This window comes from Canis lupus, chromosome 13 (assembly GCF_011100685.1).
Source record: "Canis lupus familiaris isolate Mischka breed German Shepherd chromosome 13, alternate assembly UU_Cfam_GSD_1.0, whole genome shotgun sequence".
Lineage (NCBI taxonomy): Eukaryota > Metazoa > Chordata > Mammalia > Carnivora > Canidae > Canis > Canis lupus.
In genome coordinates, this window is record NC_049234.1 from 54,030,601 (window position 1) to 54,058,160 (window position 27,560).

General features: G+C 35.2%; 1 protein-coding gene across 1 annotated transcript in view; it reads left to right on the top strand.

Moving 5' to 3' along the window:
• ADGRL3 (adhesion G protein-coupled receptor L3) overlaps positions 1-27,560 on the top strand; it is an 866,124-nt gene that overhangs the window by 529,264 nt on the left and 309,300 nt on the right. The window contains exon 8 of the mRNA XM_038556190.1: positions 5-805. Within this exon, the coding sequence (XP_038412118.1) occupies positions 5-805 (801 nt within the window). The remainder of the gene's footprint in view (positions 1-4; positions 806-27,560) is intronic.

The following is a 27,560-nucleotide window of genomic DNA, read 5'->3' on the forward strand; positions in this document are numbered from 1 at the left end:
ACAGTTTTTCTTTGTCCTGGACTACTAAAAGGAGTGTACCAGAGTGAACACTTGTTTGAATCTGACCACCAATCTGGGGCATGGTGCAAAGACCCTCTACAGGCCTCTGACAAGATTTATTATATGCCCTGGACTCCCTACAGAACTGATACCCTGACGGAGTACTCATCCAAGGATGACTTCATCGCTGGAAGGCCAACTACAACCTACAAGCTCCCTCATAGGGTGGATGGCACAGGATTTGTAGTGTATGATGGAGCTTTGTTTTTCAACAAAGAGCGCACCAGGAACATAGTAAAATTTGATTTGCGGACTAGGATAAAGAGTGGAGAGGCTATCATAGCAAATGCCAATTACCATGATACCTCCCCTTACCGATGGGGAGGCAAGTCTGACATAGACCTCGCAGTGGATGAAAATGGGCTATGGGTAATCTATGCAACAGAACAAAATAATGGTAAAATTGTCATTAGTCAATTGAACCCTTATACCCTACGGATTGAAGGGACATGGGATACTGCATATGATAAAAGATCAGCTTCCAACGCATTTATGATTTGCGGGATTCTGTATGTGGTCAAATCTGTATATGAGGATGATGATAACGAGGCCACAGGGAATAAGATTGACTACATTTACAACACCGACCAAAGTAAGGATAGTTTGGTGGATGTACCCTTTCCCAATTCATACCAATACATAGCAGCTGTGGATTACAACCCCAGGGACAACCTTCTGTACGTGTGGAATAACTATCATGTCGTGAAATACTCTTTGGATTTTGGACCTCTGGATAGCAGATCAGGTAAGTTTGACTTTTGATGATACTCAAGGGAGTGTTGGAGGGGTATATTTACAGTTTGTTTTTGGTAAGTTTCTTTTATGTATGATTACTTTTGTTGTCTTCCTTCTGGCCTGTGTACCTGAAAACTGTTCACTGTCTTTTCATCCAAAAACTGTTGCCATTAATTGCATTTGGCTATAAAAAAAAAGTATAAAAACTTTTTTCTCTCTTGTGCAAGCAGTCTCCAATCTTAAGCCCTTCTCTGAAGGGCATTTTTATTATCAGCTGGCTAGTTTATTGTGTAGTGAAGTACACAAAACCTTTACTAAAATAGAATGCCTTCCTCTTTAATTAATTGTGACATGCCCTCAGAAGTGCTCTCCAATAGGAAAAATGATAAGGGCTGTCTTGATACAATGCTTTAGGAGCCCTATGCCAATATATTCACTTTGCAGAGAGTGTCATATATGACCACCCCTATTGGGAACATTGTCAGTTTGAGTGTGCCCACGTCTGAGTATACCTAACTGATATGCACAGAAAAATGTTTATAACTGAGAAATGCAGAAAAAAATAGATGTAAATTTTACAAGAAACAACAATACAAAACACTGCTTTGAGTAAACCAGAGATAATCTTTACAATTACTTTTCAAGATTTTATTTCTTTGAGAGAGAGAGAAAGAGAGTGATTGTGAAAGAGAGAGAGAGAGAGAGAGAGGAGCACAAATCAGAGGAGGGGCAGAGGGAGAGGGACAAGCAGACTCCCCGATGAGCAGGAAGCCTGATGTGGGGCTCCATCCCAGGATGCTGGGGTCATGAACCAAGCCAAAGATAGATGTTTAACCCACTGCACCACCCAGGTGCCTCCCCAATTCTTTACAATTGTCGTTTTCCTCTCTGGGACATACCATTTTCTTTTAATGCTGTTAGAAATAGTCATAAGTTGCTTTATTATTTTAAATTTTCATTTACGCAATTAAATAGAATTATCTCTAAGTTTAGAGGTTCAGTTATTTCAACTAGCCATAATGCTGTTCTTCATGATAAAGTATAATGGAAAGCAAAAAACAGGTGTCTGAATTTTGATAGTAATATAGCAATTTAAAGATTATGTTTTGTGTCTTTCAGTACTTACATCTTAATATAACTTGTTTTCTGCACTGCTTTTACTTGCATGCCATTTGCTTCCTAACTTAGTTCGTTACACATGTACCTTCTTACACAGCTAGATTCTAAGTTCCTTATGGCCAGTGACCTTACCCAGCCTTTATTTATGTATATGTTTTTATCTGGCCATTATTTCTGCCTTATCAGACACTAATATATGGCATATATAAAATACAGACTCAGTAACTCTGTTGAATGAATGAGTGAATAGCTTTTCACTTCTTAGCTTGAGAGAATGAGAAATCAGTTGGCATTTTCTCCGATCTCGGAGAGGCCTTAGGCAGAATGTTAACAATTCTTTCCACGGCCAGCAATGCTGATACTATATTGAACTGTCCCTTATGGGAGGAGAAGCCTAAGTATGCAACAGTAACAAAAGCAACTTCTCCTTAATAATTCCTCAAAAAAATCTCCTAGACCAAGTACAGTACCTGGCTCACCACTGTATAGGTAAGCCTTTCAATTTGATACAACCTTCAGTTGAAAACCTAAGCAAGAATCAACCATGGGAGTATTTTTTTCATAGCTCTGATATTCTTAAGTTAAAATTTACATTTTGTTAGTGAAAACTGTTTATGTGTGGTTCTTAGCCTTTTCTGACTTTTATTTTTTTAAAGATTTTATTTATTTATTCATAGAGACAATTGCAACAGGACATAATATCTAATTGCCTCCAGATAACAACTCATCTTTTGTGGTTTATGAGTAAAGAAGAGACAGTAACATATTTCAAGTTTTATTTATTGAAAACATTATGCATTATTCTTATCTCTAATAATAGGTAGATTAAATTTAATCAGCATTCCAGGTTTTGATTTGATGAATTGAAGCAAATTCTTAGCCTAGTTTTCTAAATTATCCTGGAAGAGCAAGATGATACCATAGTCACAAGTATTTAGAGACTTCACACATAGATATTTCCAGCAGACATTTCAAGCAAACTTAAGTGTGTATACATTTTATATGATCAATCATTGTGAACATAAGGAAGAGTATACCACTCACTTAATTTTATGTATTTATTTATTTATGGGAGTTAAAATATTAACCATCTTGCCAAAATGTATTAGCATTCATGTTTGTTAAAACAATGCTATTAATGTGGCAAACACTGAGAAATGACAAAGTTTAGCTTTTGAGACAAATTCCTAACTTTTGCCAGGAGATTTAGTTTTCCCTCTTTTTAAACAACAATGAAGACCTTGCCTGTTTTGCAAAGAGTAAGATTCCATCTGTATTAAATTTGTAAATATAATTGCAAGAAAAATTATCAATTTTCATGCATTAATGCTCGTTTAAAAGCTAGTATTTCGGTATAGACTTACTGCAGTTTAGAGGTGGAAAGAATAAGTGTAGAAGTAAATTTTATGCATTGTATGTGTGGATATGAGAATTCAATTAGCATTAATAGAGGCTCTTCATCGTATTCCTCACAAACAGTTTCAGCTGGGTTTTTTTGTTTGTTTTTTGTTTTTTTGGTTTTTTTTTTTAGTAAATTAGGTTGACATTTTTCAAAGAAATTGCCTTAGTGAATTCCTATTATGGATCTTCTCATGTATTTATCTACAGAAACCAACTTACTATAAATACATTAGGGTCAAAAAGGCTAATTCTGAGTTTGTAGATCTAAAGTGTATTTGCTGTTGCCATCTGTTGGAAGCAAGCTATTTTTGCTCTGATTTTAACTGAGTTCTTCTAATCAATGAAAACTCACACTTCTGAAGCTCTTATGCAGAAGGATATCTATGTTAACTTCTACTGAATATCACCTTTCTGTACCTTAAAAGATCTGGGTGTTGGCAGCTAGGGGGAAAATATGTTTCTCTTGTACATTTAAAAATCCTTTGTAAAGCATACATACAGAGCATGCTGCTCTGAACATGAGCTTAGGAATCTAAACAGCTTGGGTTTGAATTCTGCCTCCAGTGCTTGACTGTGGGCACATTGCTCAGCCTCTTGGTCTTGGTTTTCTCAACTATAAAATGGAGAAAATAACCTGTATCTCCAAAAATGATCATTAGACTTTAATAGGATGATATCTGTAGTAGGTATAACAAACAGCCAAATAGGTACACACCAACCCAGCAGAAATCCTTCGTATCCATATTTTCTTCTTTTTAAGATTTTTTAAAATTTATTTATTCATGAGAGACAGAGAGAGGCAGAGGCATAGGCAGAGGGAGAAGCAGGCTCCATGCAGGGAGCCCGATGTGGGACTCAGTCCCAGGACCATGGGATCATGCCCTGAGCCAGAGGCAGAGGCTCAACCACTGAGCTACCTAGATGTCCCTTATCCACATTTTCTAAGCGAGGAACCTAAGACACAGTAGCTCCTATTACTCAAAAACCCTACAGCTATCGAAGTGCAACTCAACTCCAGATTCACGTTCCCTTTTATGGCACTGATGATGGAAAGTGTGTTTACGGAGGCTGTGTCTCTAGATTCCCATTTGATGGAAGTGATCTCCGCATCCCCATGTGCCAGGCACTCTCTAGATGCAAATCTAATTTGTAGAGTAGATTCTACAACCATGAAATCAATGTACTTTATTTTTTTAAACAACAATCCATTCTAAATTTTGAAATGGTAAACTTTAAGAAGAATAACAAGAGAAACAGTGTCTCAGAAATATCCTGAAAGTTGTTTCAGAATTCATTTAATTTCATCCTTTTACTTTTCCCAGCACCCATTTTCAAACTGCTAATTGTCCTGACTTTTGTTGGGTTGGCTCAGCTACAAGGACTTTGGTTTGTATTCTTTTGCAAAGGAAGCCATTCTGGGAATGGTACAGTCTGTGAAACAGGTTGTTTTCAACAATAGCTGTATAAATCAATTAATATTAATGTGATTTTTTAAAACTTGTTTTCCAAATGTTCATTGTTAATTTTAAGCGAACTTTCTCCTTGAAAAGTGCCTTAATGGGCCTGCTCTTCTGGGCAAAGTTTTTAAAAACTTAAAATTTGTTCTCATTTTTGTCTAAAACATTTTTGGAACTGTCATCATATATTTTGCATTACATTAAGTGCAAGTTTGCCAGTATTTTCTGTAGTCTTCCAGCATGAAAGTAATGGAAAATGAATCTATATTTATGCGATATTGCTATTCACACAATAATTTATATTTGCAAATTTTGTAGAAGCACTTTTTAATGATATAGTTCTACCTCACATGGTAAAGAATATACAAATGCAAAGAATTTCCAATTTATAAAAAGCTTTTACTTTTTGATCACGTTGAAATAATCTTGTTGATACTGTCAGTCATTTCTGTTTACAGGTCCTTTTTTTAAATAAAGTTTTCATTTATTTATGAGAGACACACAGAGGCAGAGACATAGGCAGAGGGAGAAGCAGGCTCTCTGTGGGGAGCCAGATGAGGGACTCAATCCCAGGACCCTGAGATCACACCCTGAGCTGAAGGCAGATGCTCAACCACTGAGCCTCCCAGGCGTCCCTGTTTATAGGTTCTTATGGAACCTATAAATAGTAGGTGCCTGATAAATAGTAGGTGCTCTGTCAAGATTTGCTGAATGATTTAAGAAATCAAAGAATGAATTACCATATATGTTAATATTCAGAATATTATGAGGATAAGATTATCAGTCCCCAAATTTGCTTTATTTAGATTACATGTATGCCTCTCAGGTAGTCACCTTCACTCTTGGCCTCACACTACTATGATCTAGAAGTTTTAAGATGCATCCCAGTTATTCCCCACCCCCACCACCTACACCTAACTTCTTCCCTTCTTCACTCAGAGTGTAATGAGCTTTGGTAACCTAAAGGAAGTTTAGCAGGTGTTAGGGAGAAGTGCCAAAGCACATTAACACCTAATGCGCTTTCTTTCAGAAGTAATTAGAAGAAATTAAAGTCAATGGTCTTACAATAGGGGAGAAAGTGAGCAACTGCTGGGTGAATTTTCTATTCAGAACAGTCTCAAATTTTTCAGTTGAGGAATTCCAGGATTTTCTTCAACTTTGAAAAAATGGAAGGTGTGTTATATTTAGAAATGAATAATAATTGTATCCTGTTGAGAACATATTTTGTCTGCAGAACAGTTGATTCAGTTTGGGACACCTGTATCAAAAATGCTTGTAAGTATTAGCATCTGAGAATAAAGTGAATGTAAAAGTACTTCCTCTCCTTTTTTGAGTAGAAAGGCTTATCTAGAATTATCAGATCTAGGCTTTTTTTCAAATGTACTTTTAACTGAGCCTTTATCTTATCTTATAAGGTATATGAACTATATTTTCATTATTGCCTTCAGCTGGCTCTTTTGCAATGTAGACGTTAAAACCCTCCAGATAATACTTAGCTTTTGCACAGGTTATTTGAGAGATTCTCAAGTTGACATTGACATTCTAGAACTACTTTATATCCTGATACATATGGTGTGAGGGAATCAGTTGCATCACTTCCCCTTAGCTATTATTAGTTACAGACTGACTTTCACTCTTCAGTTTTGTCCGAAACTGTCTTATGCTGAATCTATTATTCATTAATAAATAGGACTGAAATGTGAGGTATTTTCTTTGACTCTTAGAGTTTGCTTCTTAACTGTCCTTAGAACAATCTAAACCTTCCTTGTCAAATGTACAAGTATTTTCCAGTATTTCCTACTGAAGGAGGAGGAAGTAGATTTAGGTTGATGATAAGATAGTCGGGGAAGCCCACTTCCAAAAATTTCCCAAACTTAGCATGTCTAACACATCTAAAAATCTATTGGTTGAGATTTAGTGAAACACATCAAGCAATCAGTACAAACAACAAAACAATAAAGACATGTAGTTACTGCCTTATGACTGTTCTGCTTCCTGAACACCATCCATATTTTCTGGAAAGCCACTTGAGATGATATAAACGTTTCCTTCCTTATATACTGAAGATAACGGAATCTCAACAACAAAAAGCCTACACATAGCAGTTTAACAATGCAGATAAGGTGAACCTTCTGTCCTTATAATATGCTAATTAAGTGCATTTGTGTCTCCAGTAAAAGCCATGGACTACATAGTGATGAATAAGAACTTTAAACACACATGACACCTCGTTAAAATGTAATTTTCACATCATATATCTGAGCCCTTTACTTTGACAGCTGAGTAATGTGAGTGCTGGGCAGAGAATCCTGAACATTTTGAAGCTGTCACGTGTTAATAGGTAGCTGAATCCGCTTCCTGAACCGGTTAGTTAACTGTGGTGCGCCCAAATCACAAAAGAGAGCCTGCAAGGAGTGGGATCCTAAATCAGACTTGTCCAGAGCTGCCAGGCGAGGATGCTCCACTCATGATGCCACATTGTCCCTAAAGTTTAATTTTACATCCATCTCAGTAACTGAGTGAACTTTACAAAAAGAAGAAAACCAGTGAGCTACTTGTTGCTAATTTCATCCCGGTCCTTATTTTTATGCATCAGCTGTTTGCCTGTCTGCAGAGGAGCCCTCCCTCCCTCCTAATGCGGCTTCCCTGCCTGGAGTGCCAGCTGCTGCCTCAAGGGCGTTGCTGCTGGTGATTTTTCGGGAAGCACAGCCCAAACTTGGGGAATTTGCACTAGCTCGGCCACTGCCATTCAGCATCAGCTGAAGGCTCTTCTGTTTGTTTTTGTCTTTCTTGTGTCTTCCCCTCTTTCATAATTGAAGGGTAAACCTTTTCAGAAGGACACCTTCTGCTTTCCAGGCTCTGATTATCAAATCACAGTCCTGTACAAAGCAAAGCTGGACCTGCATTTTACAGCCAAGCCCAGTGTTAGCCTTTAATCTGATATGTAGGAGAAGAGATGCAAAGGATAAAAAGGTTCACAAATGATACTAACTTATTATGTTGTGGTTGGGAATTTTTTTTTTTTTTTGGCCCTACAGAGTGATGTCCCTGGTAAATGTATAATTATTAGAAATGTAATCACAATCACTTCTACATGCAACACACAGTCATAATAAGATGACTTACTTGTGAATAAGCTTCCCACTCACACCAGCTGTCCCTTCTGTAGCCATTTCACTGCTCATTAGCACGTCCACCAGAGGGCAGGCAGGTGGAACTGAAATAGTTTTGCTGCTCATTATTACCACATCTCCTCAGGGTTGGTTAATAGTGACTAAAATGAGATTTCTGATTATCTAAAGGTTCCACTTCAGAATACCCTGTGTCTGTCCAACATTAGCCCAGATAAATGAACATTGATTTTATTATATAGCAAAGCTTGACATTTGCTTTATTTCTGTGTTGTTTTTTTTTTCTTCAAGTATTAGATAGTGTTCAAGTACCTTAGACTAGGGTTGACAATCAGAAGTATGAATTTAAGGACAAAGGTATTTCCCTCTTAAGTACGCTTTCATCAGGAAGCTAAATTCTTAAATTATAATGATCAATGACCAAATAATTTAAGATACATAAATGACAGGTAAAATCTATGCTGTACAATTTTTAGGAAGAGACATATAAGATTTCCCTAAAAACAAGTGGAGAGGGGCATCTGGGTGATTCGGTGGTTGAGCGCCTGCCTTTGGCTCAGGTCATGATCCCAGGGTCCCGGGATAGAATCCCACATCGGGCTCCTCACAGGAACCTGCCTCTCCCTCTGCCTGTGTCTCTGTGCCTCTCTCTCTCTCTCTCTCTTTCTCTCTCTCTGTGTGTGTGTCTCATGAATAAATACATCTTTCAAAAAACACAACAAATAGAGAAAATTTCCTTTTTATATGCTTACATAAGAACTCTGCCTGTTTCTCTTTTTGGTCTTCAGTAGTACAATTCATTGTCAAGCTTTTTGCATCCACTTACCCTAATTAAGATACAAATTAAAATTATCCAGCCCTTTTCCTCTGAAATGTCTTGTCACTGAAATATTTTAGCTTTCAAATTTGGATTTCAAAAAATAGTGTTAAGAAAAATGATTCTACCAAAAGCATACAAACTTGAGTGCATTGTTAGGTATTTGTTGATTTCATGATTCAGAATGAACTCTTATGCTAATTAAAAAAAAAAAGAGAAGTGTTTAGAAGAAACTTTTACTTTTAAGAAAAAAGAAAATGGTACTTTATTTAGAAATATTTTATTCAATAAAAAATATAAAATGGACTGTGATTTTTAAAATAGTAAACTTTCCAAAATCTATGATAATATTACTATATTACATACATGATTTATATATTAAACAAAAAAATTAGACTTTTATATTTTATAGAGAAGCCCAATAAGAGACATAAGTGGTAATGGTTTATGGAGCAGAAGTTTGAAAATGGAATTGGAAATACTAAGAAAAAGCCAAAGGTGAAAAGTGATATTCAGACACAGAATCAAACCTGCTATAGAAAGCAGAAGCAGGAAGTCAAAATTGGGTTTAAGTCAGAAGCCTAATAATTGATTGGTCTTCCCTCCTTCCCTCCCTTCCTCTCTTCCTTCTCTCCTTCCCAGAGTAAACATGTCTTTAAATATAGGCTAAGGCCAGGCATTGTGCTTTGTTCTGTGGCTACAACTAATGAACGGGGGTGGGGTGAGGTGGGGGTGGGGGAGTGGAGTTGGGTGCGGGGGTGTTGACCCTCTTCCCATGATGCTTACAGAATAATGAAAATGAGAACCTGGGTGACCCAGTTGGTTTAGCACCGACTCTTGGTTTCAGCTCAGGTCATGATCTGAGAGTCATGAGATTGAGCCCCAAACAGGGCTCCACACTCAGAGTGGAGTCTGCTTGAGATTCTCTCCCTCTCCCTCTGCCCTCTCATTCGTGCTTTCTCTCTCTCTCTCAAATAATAAGTCCTAAAAAAAAAAAAAAAAGAAAAGAAAGGGAAAACAAAAAGAAAAAGAAAGGGAATCATCAAAAAATAGTAGTACCACCTACTATTTACTGAATGTTCTCTTTATTTTTTTTTTGCCATTTACATAGATGATCCAATTTAACCCTAATAAAAATCATGCAAAGAAAGCATCATCCTCATTTCCAGATGAAGAAATAGAGGGTCAGAGAAGGTAAATAATGCAAATGGTTCAGAATTGCAGTTAGAAACCTAGCCTCTCTTTCTGCTATGTCCTGTTGCATTTGTCAGTGATTAAAAGGAGTACAGGTACCCCAGCCCAGGAGCAAGGGGGGAAGGCAGGAAGGCAATGTACATGTACTAGGATGTCAGTAAAGCAGCTCAGCTGAAGTAGGAATGAAAGGCAGCAAAGATGCATCAACTTCGAGTTCGAGTAAGGATAAGCAAAGAGCATCTGGTGCTGTAGAGTAACCACTATCTTCTCCCAATGACATGATGTTCATGCACACTTTCACCCTTTCAAAAATGCTGTGAGGTACAGATAAGGAAACTAAGACCGAGAAACCTAGTCACCTGCTCAGAGAAACTTGTAATGTCTGTGTGAGTTTCCAAGAAGCTCAGGTTTATTTGACTGAATCATGAAGCCACAACATTTTATATTTCCAATGGAAAAAATTGTAATGCACACAATATAATGTGATATTATGGTGCATGGATATGGTGTGTGTGTGTGTGTGTGTTCTTGGAAGTGCCTGGAGAAACAGATGTAATTATTAGAGGATTAGAGGAATTAGAAATGTTTGCAGAAATTTTGAGCAATTTGAAAGATCATAGAAATTTGGGGACTGGCTCTTTATTAGATTCAATTCTAGTTAACATATATTATTATTTCCCTTCCTATAATTCAGAAATATTGCTGGCACAGCTTTTATGTTTATTGTCTCTGGTCAAGGAATGGCAAAATGGTGAAAAGGCAAAATGAAGGAAGAAAAGAGGGAAGAGAGAAATAAAAGGGAAGCAAATATATATTTTTTTGTTTCCTAAAAATAATTGGACGAGAAATGAACGAGTTCTCTTTTTTCAAAGAGAAGGTGGCGAAAGAGCAAGCATTTAAAAATGTCAAAAAGGTATTTTTTGAGATTGATTTAATTACCTTAAGTAAAGATTAAGGACACAGTGTGGAATGCTTATACCTTGATGGTTGGAATGTGAGTTGTCATAACCACCTTGGCAATATCTGTAAAACCCTTACCCGCGTGATAGGCGTGTTTTGTATGCTAGCATATCTAGTTCTAGGTTTCTTCCCTAGAGAAACTTCCATGTTTATATGAAGAGAGACTTGGACAAAAGTGTTATTACATTGTTTATAGAAGAACGTCAAAGTGTAGAGTAACCAAACTGCCCCTCCATTGGTGAAAGGATGGCAGGGTGTGGTAGGAAAGGAAGTCAAAGCAGCTTGTGTGCAGGTAAACAGGTGGATAATCAGCAGCTAGAATAGAAGATATGACTGTGGCAACCAGCTGGCTGGCACTAGAGACTTTAAAAGCCCTGGTCCATGTGGATGGTAGAGGGAAACAGTATGTGATCAATTATCCCATAGAAAGTAATGTACCAAATCAACTATTGGTACTTATGAAATAATAAGTCACAAAAAAATCGTGAAGTGCCATTTCCCCTTCCTAGTAGCCCCATGGGGTTCAATAACTCTACAAAGCCAGGATTACAACTTCCCAGAGCGCCAACAACCTTTACCTCTTGCTATGAAATCATTACATTTTTAGTGAAAGAAGCCCTCTCTTGTCACAAAAGGAAAATTTTGCTCTGGAATTTTAATCGAGTGTGACCCATAGTAACTATCATGTGTTTCAGCTCCTGAACATATTAAAAGAGTCTTGAGAATTTAATTGCTCGAAAATTATTTTTATATCACCTTCACTAAATTTTCTCCTCAATGTGAATGTATTAACTTGCCATGTATCCTGGATTCTTATGGTAGCTTTTAGTATAACCATACTTTTTAAGCGTTCAGGAACATGGCAGAAAACTTTAGTGGAAGAATAGGACTATTGATTTGATTGATCATGTTCCAGAGTTAGAAATTTAAAATTCCACAACACAGATTCAAGTACCCAGTTTTGCCAGCAGGGAAAGCCATAATTGTGTAAACCTAATGGTGGACAGGGTTTATATATGAATAAGTTGCATAGTTATTTCCGTGTGGATAAATCTCTCCTATGAGAAATCCCCCCCCCAAAAAAAGTATATATTATTTTTTAATATATTGATTTTTCCTTTCCCACTAAACTTGTATATAGTTATCAGGTCATTTATTAAATATCTCAACAGTGCAACTAAAAAAGCATAGGTATAAGGATACTCAGAGATACGAGAAATGTTCATTATGTATTGCTAAAATTTTGTGTTCTTTTTTTAAAGCTGGTTTAAATGAGTTGGAATTTAGATCAGTATACATTTTATCTGCTTTTGCTTATATTTGAAGATTTCTATAAAAAGCTTTAAAAATGATTCATGAGGATAGCATATAATTCAGAGTTTTAATGGTAGTTAAGCTCTAAATTGTTCAGATTTGAGATTTTTTGGGTTTTACCAAATTTCGTCAGTGAATATGTTGTCTTTGAAGTAGTGAAATACATTTCTAAAAATTGAACTAATATTCCACATGAATAGAACACCAATTATCTATAATTCTATGATGGAATATAAGAAGGCCTTCTAATTGTGTCAGGACAGTTACCCAACTAAGTAGTTAGAACCAGGCCCACAGATAAGAAAGTGACAAAATCTTACTGAGAGAATAAAACTATAAGAGAGAAGACTTACTCTACTTTTAGTTTTGGGGGTATTTTTGTTTTTTTCTTCACTATAAAAGAAAAATGTATAGTTCTTAAAAGTATTGGACATTCCTAAAGACTTTACTTCTTCTCCTTGAAAAGTGTGTAACACAGATTGAATCTACTCTTATATAGAAATATGGAATGACAAAGTAGGTTGATCTCTCACTCCAGAAACTGTAGAAATAGTTCCAATGTTTTATTATATTATTTGGTATAGTGATACCCTCTATAGATTTTTTAAAAAGATTTTATTTATTTATTCATGAGAGAGAGAGAGAGACAGAGACAGAGACACAGGCAGAGGGAGAAGCAGGCTCCATGCAGGGAGCCCGACATGGGATTTGACCCCGGGTCTCCAGGATCACGCCCTGGGCTGAAGGCGGCGCTAAACTGCTGGGCCACCCGGGCTACCTCCTCTATAGATTTTGACTTAAACAGATCAAACCATAAGTTTTCACCAGTTACTTATAAGGGTAAATATTGAAAAAGGGAAAAACATAAAAAGCAGGGATGCCTGGGTGACTCAGTGGTTGATTTTCAGCCTTTGGCTCAGGTCATGATCCCGGGGGTCCTGGGATCCAGTCTTGCATCAGGCTCCCCCAACAGGGAGCCTGCTTCTCCCACTGCCCATGTCTCTGCCTCTGTCTGTGTCTCCTATGAATAAATACATAAAATCTTTTTTATTTTTTATTTTTTTAAAGATTTTATTTATGTATATCAGAGAGAGAAAGAGAGGCAGAGACACAGGCAGAGGGAGAAGCAAGCTCCATGCTGGGAACCTGATGTGGGACTCGATCCCGGGACTCCAGGATCATGCCCTGGGCCAAAGGCAGGTGCCAAACCACTGAGTCACCCAAGGGTCCCCTAAAATCTTTTTTAAAAAGAGGGGCATAAAAAGTGAACCATCAGTTTTGCTAAATAACAAAAATTCAATCAAATAAAATTTTAATATCTAATTGTTTTTATTGAACAATTCATGAATTAGGCAGCAAGCCATATAGCAAGTAGAAAGGAGCTCTAAGGAGCTGTACAAAATGGAAGCCTTTAGGGGCATGTAGGTGGCCTAGTCAGTTGAGCTTCCAACTCTTGATTTCATCTCAGGTCGTGATTTCAGGGTTGTGGTAGCTGTGCTCTGCACTCAGTAAGGCATCTGCTTCCTCTCCCTCCTTCCCTACCCTCCCACCTCCTTAGATAAATAAAATCTTAAAAAAAAAAAAAAAAAAAAAAAAAAGGAAGACTTTATAGGCAAGAAGGGGGAGGGTTAAGGCAAAAAAACAATCCTCATTTCCCTTTAGGAGATGGAGAGGTCTCTGAGGCAGATTACCTCATTGGTGTTGACTAGAAAAGTGCAGACTATCTGGTTAATATAACATTCGAACAAAAAGTTGAACCTGGAATTAGGTTAAGTGTTAAACCTTGGTTTGGTGATGTGGATTCAGCACAAGTGACCCTAATTTAAGTCTGTTCTTTCTTCTTAATACTTTACATATGACAGCACTGAATATTAATGAAAAGAGAGTCAACAATTCTAATCAGAAATGAAGCTTTTTTTTCTTTTAGATTTGACAGTAAAACAGGTAAATATGTCCATTTGAAACTGTCAATATTATTCTTTTAATTTATACACATTTCCTTTTTATGTTCATGCTTATATTTCTTAGAAAAGAGTAGTTAAGTATATTCATTGAACATTGACTATTGACCATTAAAACAAGATATCTGATGAATATTTTTTGATGAATATTTTTGATGAGAGAGAAGCACTACTGGTCATTTTCATGGTATAATGATATTAAAAATCATTTATGGAGATACCATTAGCATGTTTTATCACAATTTTGTGTAATTATTTTGGGAGGCAAATACCTTTGTTCTGCTGATCAGGGGGTTTAAATATTTTGGAAGCCTCTTTTTATATTCCTTTGTACAATAAAACTTTAGGATGTGCAAACTGATTACAAATAACCAATGCCTACGTTATATGAGATAATGGATCTCAAAGTTTGGTCTGAGGAACTTGTTACAAACATAAATTCTCAGGTTCTATCCTAGATTAAATCAGAAACTCTGGGGATGGATCCCAGTAATCTGTTTTTAATGACCTGCTAAATTTGAGAATTAATGTATAAGCATAATCCTTGCAAGGTTAGTATGTATTATAGAATATAATAAAAATATTAAACTTTGTTTTTAGAATTTCTATGACTGTTTTGTCAATTGCCTTTAAATAAGTGTTTCCCATTTTCTATTTAATTACTACTGCAAAGAGACCAATAACTCACAGCTGAGGGAACATGTGAAAATGCAGATTTCCTGTCTGTTTCCCATCCCTAAGATATTGATTCAGTATATGAAGTGAGGCCTAGGGATAGTATTTTTTAGAGGTGATTCTGGATTTGGAAAATAATCACTACTCTAGATTCTCTAATGTTTAAAGAGAATTTATATCTTGGCACAAATACTCTCTTAATGCGTTAAGAATCTATGGAGCAATGTATACTAACTACCCCCTCTCTGGGCTAAGGCTGCTCTGGAAGTAAAATGTACCACTTTGTTTTATTAAATGACCCTGTTTTGTGTCCTCCTAGAATTACTACCTGTGTGGTTGACAGAAAAGAACAGCAGTCTGATACAGGATGGACACGTCCCCTCTCAAGCTTGTCCTGGCAAAGCAAGGTGCCATTCATCTTCACCTTGAATAGCTGTAATAAATTAACACAGTGAGAAGAGCAGTTAGAGTCTCTAGGCAATCATGCAGTGCTTTGCAACCGCTCATGGTCTGTCCATGTGTTGGGAAAACCAAACAAAACAAAAAAAGGAGGAAAATGAGTAGAAAAATAAATTAGACCTGTCACTGTAGTTGAAGGAACATAGTAACCAGCAGAGTCCTATCCTCCCTATGAGCAGAACCTCAGACTTCTCTATTTTAATTTAAGGCAAAGTTTTTTTTTTTTTTCATACCCAAAAGTCGGAGTAGGTGGAATTTTGAATCTTTCATTTATGCTTGTAATTTGCCACATGGACTAACACATGGTCTTGGCACGTGATGGTGTCCCCTTGTCAATTCCCACTGTCTTTCTGAACATGGGCAGATGAAGAGCTGTTTGGAAACTCTGTCTTGAGGCTAATCACACTATCTGACCATGGTCATATGTCCTAACTATGAGGGACCCTTTTCTCTGCCAGCTGAGGTCTGGGTGAACGCCGAGAATGTGTAACCTCCGCTTGGCCCAGCCCCCGGCTACTCTTACTTTTCTCCTTTAAGACAGGAACATCTGGTGGCCTTCACCCAATAAGACTGTTAAGATTTAAAAGCACATTTTCCAATGTGAATCCTTTGAATTAAATATTCTGACATGCTTAAAGGAGACTCAAACTTTTTTCTCTTTTTTTTTTTTCGTTTTTAAATTAAAATTGTGTAGAGGTTCTGTCTCACTTAATGAAGTAACTATTTTTAAGAGAAACTTTCCTTTATTATTTTTCCTTCACCTATGTTTTGTATGTATCATCAGACTTAACCCTAGAAATATTTGGCTTAGTGACTGGGGTGAGTAGAAGTTGTTTGTTCTAAAGATCTTTTCTTTAGTTTCCTTTAATTCTATTAATTTTATGCCCAAACTCTCCCCCCCAGTTTAGAGCTGAAAATAACAGTCATTCTCATTGCATGAAGTTCAGTTTGTTTAGACTGTATTCTGATTAGGAGGTAAGGCAATTCTGCTGTTATTCGTGTTTAAAAGAGAATGAAATAAAATATGTTTATTTTATTATCGTATTAAAGCCTCACACAAATCCTACGAATTTTTTGCATTTCTAAACTATAGGAAAAAGGAAAAATCTGAAAACAATGGATGTTTCTTAGTTTACCAATAACCATCATGATGACTTATTTTAGATTCTAACTATATTCTCTCTGAGATAATTTGGAGGCCTTTTAGATTTCCTTAATTTACATAATAAAGCTAAAAATTTCACATAATTCTCTGTTAATAAATACTTATCGAATTCTTAATTTTGTGTCTAGCTCGGTACTCAAGATCTTAAATGAATTAGAATGAACATGTGATGGAATTGATCCTTTTAAATTCTGAAGCAATTCTTTTTAGCCTTAAAGTGGGCTGATTATATACTGCTTGAGATGGAATGAGTAGAGCATAGTTATGCTTTGGCAGAGTACCGATGAGTACTATAGACAGAGATGTAATGCTGACTGCATCCTAAATTTGTGAGCTCACTGTTATTTGACATGCATAGCTTAACTAAATTCTTTTCTTTTTCCATTAATGAGAAAGAATAATATTCACTGACTCAGTCTGTAGCACTTGGCTATTATTTGCTGAGCTGTATAAACAATGAGCAGCTGTATCATTGTTTATATTGCATGATTTTGTTTATTCATTTAAAACATTTTATGACAGTAGTGTGGCTTAGCAGCATGCTTATGGTAATGAAGAAGTTAATTAGCAATATTGAGCAAGACTTCAAGAGATGAGTTTTAATAAGTAGTGCTAAAAATATTACAGTAGTCATCCACAGATAAACATAATAAGCCTCAGACAAATGAGAAAAATGGTCAAATTACACAAAAAAATCACGTTCGACTCCTTTGCTTTCAGTTTCAAAAGAATAGTACAGATAAACATGTACTCATTCACATACTGAGGACAGTGACTGTAATTCCCTTTTATTTTATTTTTTCCATAACATAAAGCTACTACACGGATAGAAAATGGAAGATTACTTGAACAAAAAATAAGCAATTATCTTTTAATAACAAATTCAGTCTGATAGAATACTCTGCCAGTAAAGAAGTCAGACAGCTTACCAAAAATACTAGAATTATAAGCTCTCCAGCCCAGAAATATTGATAGACATAGTTTGAGTGTGTTAGTCTGATTCATATTAGAGCCAAAGAAATCTTAATTCAAGCAGCAAGAAATCCATAATTGGAAAGAATCCCATAGTTACTGCTGATATTTTCCTCTAATTATAAGTGACTTTGATGCATCATAAGCCCACTTAAGAACTCTGGATCTTGATAAGAGAAGCATTCCCAGGCTCCATTGACTAGACCTGGTGTTATCAGAAATTCATTTCTGTTGGCCATGCATTTGGGCGTTATGTAGTATTTGATATAATGATATGAAAATACTAATATCGGACTACGTTAATACATCATCAGTTTTGCCTAAGGGCCAAACAGAGGTTAAACTTACATTTCTTGACATTATTAACTTAGAAGATACTATGACTCACTTTGTGAATTCACTATGATTGGGGCAGGTGATGTTGCTTTACTTTATTCATTTTTTATGCCACTGTCAGCAGTGTCTCCTCTCAGGCTAAGCGGAATGGGTGACTAAGTATTTCCATAGACTTAAGAGATTACTTTTAATCAGAAAAAGAAATGTTTTTTCCTTATTTGTAAATGTCATATATATGGGTCTCATATGAGTGACAAGTGCCAGAAGTTCTTAAAGCCAAGACAAGTTTGATTGGTGAGAGGAGATATTTTAAAAATAGATAGTTCCAGGAAATTTTATATAAAGCCTGTCAATGAGGATTCTTTGTTAGATGAGTCATGGCCATAATCAAAATATTTGATTTCATTTGTTCACCATTCAGTAAGAGTCTATTATGCGCAAAATGCTTCCCTGAATGCTGTGGGAGTTAAAGTAAGAGCCCTGTAGGTGAGAGAGTTATCATTTAGTTATGGAGGTAACACACTAGAACAAAGTCCAGTCATGGCAAGTAACCAAATTGTGTAGTATTATTTTTTTATAAAACTGACCAAATTAATATAATAAATCTTTTTGTTTGTTTTTTAAAGATTTTATTTCTTTGACAGAGAGACAGAGCACAAAAGCATGAGCGGGGGGAGCAGGAGAAGAACCAGACTCCCCACTGAGCAGGGAGCCTGACACTGGGCTCGATCCCAGGACCCTGGGATCTGAACAGAAAGCAGACGCTTACCCACCTGAGCCACGCACGTGCCTCTAATATAATAAATCTTAATAAATAAAAAGACAAATATTGCAAGATCATCAGAGTCAGCCTGAGAAAGTGATCTTCTGGGCATTTTGATAAGCTTTGTCATTGACCCTTTCCTGTTGAACATTTTAAATCAATAACTTTGATAAGATATAGAAGGTTTTAAAAAAAAAAAAAGATATAGAAGGTGTGAGAATTTGCATTGCTGGATGGCAGATCATATGGAAGTAATATATTAGTAGACCAGAATATAAAATCAAGAATCAAATGGATAGGCCAGGCTTTTCAAGGACCTAAAGTGAAGAAGCTAAAGTATAACACAGATAAATGTAGAATCCTCTGTTTAGGTTTGTTTGCTATATAATTCCAAAATGAGAAGATTCTGCTAGACAGTTGTGCATGGGAGGGGGGCAGGGAACTTCAGTCATTTTCAGCCAGCAAAATACATGTTAGTTGAGTCACTCTTTGCCAGTCATTGCATAATACACTGGGGATGCAATGGGTCAAACATAGTCCACACAGTCAGTCGCAAGCTTACAGGATTTGGGGAGCCACGGATTAAATTTGTATCAATACTTTTGGTTATGAGGTGGGAAATAGGAATGCAGTCACTGTGTTGATGATATGGATGATGATGATGGTGATGATGATATTCATAAAGCACCTAGAAGAAAGGATAAAATTTCATGCTTTTCCCATTTGATCAGACCATTTCTTAAGAATTTGTTTCAGAATATTTGGCACCGGATTTTAAGAGCAACGCCAACACGTAAGAGTTTGTCCAATGGAGGACAGCTCCATTGTTGTATATTCAAGGAACTATGATCCATTTGATGAAAGGTTGAAGGAACAGGATATTTAGCTAAAGTCTATGATATCCGATTACCTGGATTTGAAAATGGCCCCTTCACATACTAATTGTGCGACTTTGGGCAAGTTACTTGGCCTCTCTTGTCTCAGTATCGTCATGTATAAAATGGGAATTGGAATAGTACTTAGATCTCAGGTTTGTTAAGGAGAATTAGTGAGATAATATCTGTAAAATACCTAAAACAATGAATGGAACATAGTAACAAACAAATGTTAACTGCATAAATGGTTAGATACATAATGGAGACTGAGATTATTGATAAAGGGTTTAGGAGGGATCTTTTCTCTTTCTTAAGAGGTGTCTTCAAATATCTGAAGACAAGTCTGTGGAATGAGAAAATATTCAGGGGCGCCTAGGTGGCTCAGCGGTTAAGTGTCTGCCTTCGGCTCAGGGCATGATTCTGGAGTCCTAGGATCAAGTCCCACGTTGGGCTCCCTGTGAGGAGCCTGCTTCTCCCTCGGCCTATGTCTCTGCCTCTCTCTCTGTCTCTCATAAATAAATACATAAAATCTTTAAAAAAACAAAAGAGAGAAAATATTCATACTTCATTCATTCTTCCTACAAGAAGCATTAACAAGTGGTTAGAAACCGTAGAGTGAGGACAAATCAAAGTCTTTTATAAAATATAATTTAATATTTTAAAAATAATTCATCCAGTTTTCAGTCTCTGATGCTCCCCTTTTCCTTAATGTTAATCATTTCCAAAATGATTCAGAATCTGCAAAATTAACCTCAACAGCTCTGCGACTTGACACCTTTCAAATGAAGTCAATGACAATGTTTTTAAGATGTAAACAAATTTCAGAAATATTATCAACTCCTTACTTGGAAACAAAATATATTCTTGATAATGGTTTGAAATTTGAGTCCATGCCATGTTGAGTCATGTCTTCCTATTGACTGATAATATAGCTGACTTATAGCGGTAACCGGAAGAAGTCATGGAATATGTTCCAGGTACTCTTCCGCCAGAGATTTTCAGAATACATTCAAATTATTTCCTTGGTTTCTCTTTTTCTTTAACCAAATAAAATCTCACCAATGCCAGTGCTACTACTAACATTATCAGAGATTTCTTACAGTAACTGTCATATTGCAATGACTTCGTCCTTCCCATGGTGCTTGATTATTCTTACTGGTTTTAGTGAAACTTCCCTTGTTAACATTAATTTAATGTAACATTTTCAGAGTAAAACTCTGGTCATGAATAAACAGTGGAGTTTTTGCGATGGTATATTTAAAAATTACTTCCTTAAAAGGGAATTTTTTTTAATACCCCTCCCGTCCCCATGCCTAGTATGCTAAGCCATTTTGGAGTCATCCATAAATAATCCAGAAAAATAAGACTGTTAGCATATCTACTGACACTGTGGCTCGGTAATATTAGCTGTGTAGTGTTAATGTAATTGGACAATGGAAGTTTTCCCTTATGAACTTGAAGTCTACATACCTAAGATAGTTGAATATATATATGAGCTGGATAATATTTACAGCTTTATCTACAGAATTGTTGGTTTTCTGTCTCTGCTGATTCACACCTGCACTAATGCTAATAGAAGGTCATTCATTGTGGTTTTGGTTGTTGTTTTCAAAAACACCCCTTTCTTCATATTAGAAACATATAAGGTTTGGAATGTGATCAGTAAACAGTTTTTAGCATTCAGGAAATAGTTCTCTTAATTCTTTTTCCTACAGTTGAAACAATCATTCATGGATTCACTCATTCTGTTTTGAGGGAGGTTATTTGGTAGGTGGTGTGTCTGAATTTAACATATATAGAACTGCGATTCTTACCAAAAATGGATGCAGTCCACTTCAGGACACAGACTTTAAATGAATAAACCAAATGGACAAATGGAGAAAGAATTGGAAAAGCCTTCATAAAATGATGAAATAATACTCAAAATGGTATATGGTTGTGAAAGATCAAGGGGAATAAAAAAAGATGGAAGGTATTTGGTAAGGCTCCTTAACTTTAGTTACTATTGCCGTTAACAACAAAATTATTACATTCCCCATAGCTTTTGTTTGTTTTTACTTTTTAACAAATCACCTACCTGAAAAGGACATCATCATATTGGATAGTTATAAACATTGAATTTAAAAAAACTGTAGTTTTTGGTTTCTTTGTTTTCCCATATATGACCTTATAAACTAATAAGGATATATTGTTTACCCTAAATTAGTTTTTGATCAGAAAAAAAAATTTCTAACGTTTGACCATTGTGTTTTTGCATACTTATTGTAATATAATTTCTTGGATTTTGAGAGCCATTCCCCTTTGTGAAAAAATACAATGGTATTCATCATGTGGTACCCAAAAATAATTCTTATATCATGATTGTAATAAGCCATACATCCAAAATAGGCTTATTAATTTATTGACAAAAGCAAATATTTTATATTCAAAAACTCTCATTTTACAGTAACAATAACAGAAATTATATTTTCAGGAAATCGTATCCTGATCACTTAAGAGTTTCTTCATTATTAAAAAGAGAAAATGCTATGCAAAGTGATGCTGATAATACTGATGGCATTCACCAATATAGAAAAGATAAAGAACAATCTGGAACAGAAACTAATTAATTAAAATAAATTTATTAACAGTTCTTAATTTCCTGTCCTAGGTATGCCCTAGGAGGTTGTTAGAGGCAAGGGAAAAAGGCACAGGAGGAGTTGCTGTTATATGCCATAAATGACAAAATTTGTGAATAACTCATTAACATCACAATGGAAAGTATCATTTCTCTTTAATTAATATGTCACATAAGATAAATTATTGTTTTCTGCTAATTACATAGTCTTTTCAGGCATTAATTCACAAACTAGAGTTTTGTAAAAATTTCCAGTTATCCTTATATTATTTTTCAAATATTCTAACATTTAGCAAATATAAAAGTATACTCCTGTGTTAAAAAAGCATAACATTAAATTTGAATTAAATAATATCTTGCCACATCATATCTAACACTGTATTCTTTAAAAATTTCATCATATGTTCTCTCTAATATTATGGAGTAACACCATAAACAGCATTTGGGGGGATTTCAGTATTAGTTTATGCCTATAAAAGGAAATAACATTCCAGTAGAACTTCATATCCAAAACAAACCCATTATAAATAATTGTTTGGGGATCCCTGGGTGGCACAGTGGTTTGGCGCCTGCCTTTGGCCCAGGGCGCGATCCTGGAGACCCGGGATCGAATCCCACGTCGGGCTCCCGGTGCATGGAGCCTGCTTCTCCCTCTGCCTGTGTCTCTGCCTCTCTTTCTCTCTCTCTCTCTGTGTGACTATCATAAATAAATTTTAAAAAATTTAAAAAAAATATTTAAAAAATAAATAAAAATAAAAATAATTGTTTTTCTTTCAGTTTAAAAGAATTATAAAGGGATCCCTGGGTGGCGCAGCGGTTTAGCGCCTGCCTTTGGCCCAGGGCGCGATCCTGGAGACCCAGGATCGAATCCCACGTCAGGCTCCCAGTGCATGGAGCCTGCTTCTCCCTCTGCCTGTGTCTCTGCCTCTCTCTCTCTCTCTCTCTCTGTGTGACTATCATAAATAAATAAAAAAAATTAAAAAAAAAAAAGAATTATAAAACTATAAATTGCCAGAGTTCCTAATGAGATAACTATTTTCTTTATTTTTATTAAGACTGTATCTTATTTCAAAAATATTTTCCTTTAAGATAAAGAATATATAGAGTAAAAAAAATAAAAATCAACCATTTTAGTGTAGGTTTCTGCCGATTTTGAAAAACGCAGTCATAAATTCACCACCACATCAAGATATAGAATAGTTCCAAAAAAATCCAGAAAAAGATAGGATGGCTTACATTGGTACATAAAACAGAATGAGAGCACATAAATTAAAAATGAAAAAAACTAAGAAAAATACAGAAAATAAAGTGAAGAAAGTAATGAGGCTAAAAATACATACTACATAACCTGATATTTGACCACAATTGTGACAGTATGGATCCGTTTCTATAAATGAATATGATTTTCAAAAATTATATATATATATATTTAGATTTGTAATTTATAAATAAATTTATAAATAAAATTTATATGTATTTATATATGTAATTGGATATATATGTAACTTAGTTATCAAATACTTAAGAATGAGGTTATTGTTGAGATTATGAGATTAATAATGAGATTATTGCTATTGTATCCATCTTCTCTCCCTATATTGAAATTCCTGTGTAATTTCTGATATTCTTTGTATCACATGTGTTCCATTTTTGAGATTGGATTCTGCTGTTGAGAATTGATTTCAGGGATCCCTGGGTGGCGCAGCGGTTTGGCGCCTGCCTTTGGCCCAGGGCGTGATCCTGGAGACCCGGGATCGAATCCCATATCAGGCTCCCGGTGCATGGAGCCTGCTTCTCCCTCTGCCTGTGTCTCTGCCTCTCTCTCTCTCTCTCTGTGACTATCATACATAAATAAATAAATATTAAAAAAAAAATTTAAAAAAAAAAAGAGAATTGATTTCATTGTCCCAGCATAGTAACTTCTTCCCACTTCCCTATGGAGCAGAATGCAGTAAATCAATAATTGAAAAATAATAGCCTATCACAAATTTAAAAATTGCCTCTTTTAGGAAAATAGTCTTCCTCTAAAAATTGCCTCTTTTAGGAAAATAGTCTTCCTCTCCAGTCTGAATACCTTCATATTCAACCATGTATCTTTATGACATGGTTCCCAAGATTTACCTCCCTTTTTTTTTTCCTTTCTATTCTCAAACTAGGCACAACATAGGGATTTAGTGTGATCATTATAGAGGCAGTTTGACTATCATCAATAGTAACCACTAAAATTTACCGAGCCTTTCAATTAACTGTGAAGTCTTATTTTTCTCAATTTACAAATAAAGTGGAGTTTACAAAGGTTTAACTATATCTTGATCATATAGCTAGTAAGTTTAGGGGCGAAAACTTTTTTTTTAGGATTTTATTTATTTATTCATGAGAGACACACACACAGAGAAGCAGAGACACAGGCAGAGGGAGAAGCAGGCTCCATGCAGGGAGCCCGACATGAGACTCGATTCCGGGTCTCCAGGATCACGCCCTGAGCCAAGGCAGACACAAAACCATTTGAGCCAACCAGGCGTCCCTAGGTCCAAGATTTTAATCTACATCTGACTTTGTTCAGAATACTAACCCATTTTAAAATAGAAAAAGAGTATATTACAGTTTAAGAATCTGCATCCTTCTGTTGATTCATGACAAGTTTATGGGTAAGAAAACCAACTGAGGCGCCTGAGTGGCTCAGTTGGTTGAGCATCTGACTCTTGATTTCAGCTCAGGTCATGATCTATGGGTCATGGACTCGAGCCCCACACCGGGCTCCAAGCTAAGCATGGCATCTGCTTGAGTTTCTCTCTGTCTCTCCCTCCCTACTTTAAAATAAATAAATATTAAAAAATAGAATTTTCCAAAATAGGACTTCTTTATATGAAATCTCAAACTGTGTTTCCTCTATACATATGTGTGTGTATTCTATATTTTAAAATTTAAATTCATTCGAATTATGGGATCTAACATGAAGTCAGTTCTTCACATTGAAAATTTAAGTAAAGAATGGGAAAGATTTTAATAAAATTTAATATAGGAACTATGATATTAGAAATGCCTACATTTATGGTGTAAACACATATTAAAGCTGTGCTATGTATACTGTTTACTTTTTCACCTATTCTCAGAATATTTTTGTTAAAATAAGTATACCATAAATTTTAGAAGAGATCTATTACTAGAATGAAATATATATATATATATATATATATATATTTTCTGAGCACAATTTTCACCAAATGATATAAGTAAAAAATATAGATATGTTGATCTTTATTAACAAAAGAAGAACTTCAGAGCTTAGAAATGTCCTATGTAGGCTTTATATGACAAACTTAAAAACAGACCAATTAATTATCAAATTTTCTGAGGAAAGGAATTGCTTTGTGGTTTGCTAAAGGAAGATCTCAGATTCTTTTCTAAGCTTTATCAAATATGTGGGCAATTATATACAAGAATCTTACTCATTTAAATCTTTATTTCTTCATAATTTAAAATATATTAGTTTGTTTAGTTTTTCTAATTATGCATGAGACAGTATTGCTAAGTAATAGCATGCTAAGTTTCTTTTTAATTGACAAGTTTGAACTTTAAGTATTTAATTGGTACTTCATAATAAAAATGACTGATCGTCCACTTTCAAAGAATTCTCTAAGGAATGAAATAAGTCTTCATTACCAGCAGGATGTAATTAATTTTTAATTATTTTCATTTTTTCCAAAGTATGTTCATACACTAGAACATACATTATGTAACTCAATTGCTGAAGGTTTCAAAAAGGTACTGAAAAAGTGTTCCATAATTAAAACTGGAATGTACGATATAAATTGCAAATGCATGAATGAACCATGCCCTTTTCTCAACACCTATTATTAAAAATAGAATGAAAGTTTTCCTATTTGAATCCCTCAGTAAATGAGTCATCCTGAATAGCTGAATTTTCCATCTAAATGAGAATGTTTAAGCATTAAGACATTTAAGACGCATTTTAATCATTTTGGAAAGATCCTTTCTAAAATTTTTACATGGCACTTTTTTTTCTTTAGCAAAGCTAACTCAATTTAACTTTTAACTTTTTCTTGGTCACTCCAAATCATTATACTTTTAGGTTTTGACCTGGCCTATATATATATTATTTAAATTCCTCATTTCAAAATAAATAGTTTTTTCTTTTCTTTTCTTTTCTTTTCTTTTCTTTTCTTTTCTTTTCTTTTCTTTTCTTTTCTTTTCTTTTCTTTCTTTTCTTTCTTTTCTTTTTTTTTTCTTTCTTTCTTTCTTTTTGTTTTTACTATGACATTATGGGAAATTAAGTGCCCATAGCTTAAAACAAATATTCGTCATAAACACTTATAATTTAAATTAAACTTTGGGAATATCACACAGCTCCTATAACAATAGTTGGCTGTTCGTTTATTTATGTAATCATGAATTTGATTACTCTGAAATAAAGCATTTGCCATATTATTTCAAACCATCAAAAACAGAAAGTAGAACAATGTTGACACAGTAAAAACACCTCACTTGAGTCCATTTGTTTCAAATTCTGGTAAACCAGATTTATTTATTTTTAGTCACATAATCTTGGAATCCCCCTTTCTACTCCCATTGGTTCAGCCAACTATTCTCTATCCAGGTAGGGGGATGGGAGAGATTAAAGTATTATAATCTCCTGAATACACATCAAGATTCTGAACATCCTCCAGAGTTTTACCTGTTGAGAATGACTGCTATGTAAGTCGTTGTTTCCAAGAGATGGAAGCATTTTAAGCATTTGGAGACTGAGAAACAGGAGAACTATCTCAAGCTCCCAACATGACTCACCTACCCTCTTGCAACAATTAACTCTCAGTTTCTAATCTCAGATACTCCTCTCCACCTTCCTTTCCTATCTCAGTTTGTCCTGCATACAGCTATCGGATGTTTCCCAAACTCAAAACAATAGTTTAAATCCTACAGTTTATTTTCTTGACTCCCTGTTGTTTTATGATAAACCCTATGGATCTGTCATGAGAAATTTGACCTTAACATTAACACATAGTCTACATCATAAACATGTGCAGTCACAGTTTCACCCAATTTTATACTATAAATGAGAAAGCCTTCTATTTATTTAATGTCTAAATAGAAAAACATTAAGTTTAAATCTAAAAATAGATTTGACTACATTAAAAGGTTTGAGAATGTAGAATAAATTCCTAGTATTTATAATGATCTGCATACTGACTCCTAGGAAATCTCTTTTACAAAAAAAAAAAAAAAAAGTGCTAGGTATCATCTTCATGATGCCATAACTTACTTACAGGTGCAGTCATAATTGATAAGGTTATATTGCCTTAAGAGAACCAACCAGATCATATTAATTTTTGTAGTCAAACTAGTTTGTAACATGTGACCTAGTTTAGTTGACAATAATAACACAAAATATCATTTTGGAAAAATGACCACTGTTACCTGAAGATTAATCAGGGGGTAATTTTGTCCTCCCAAGGTAAAGACGTAACTGGATGAATTATTGCATCATTATGTCCTTAGTACTTTTTCTACTGTAGGAGTTTATACCTTTG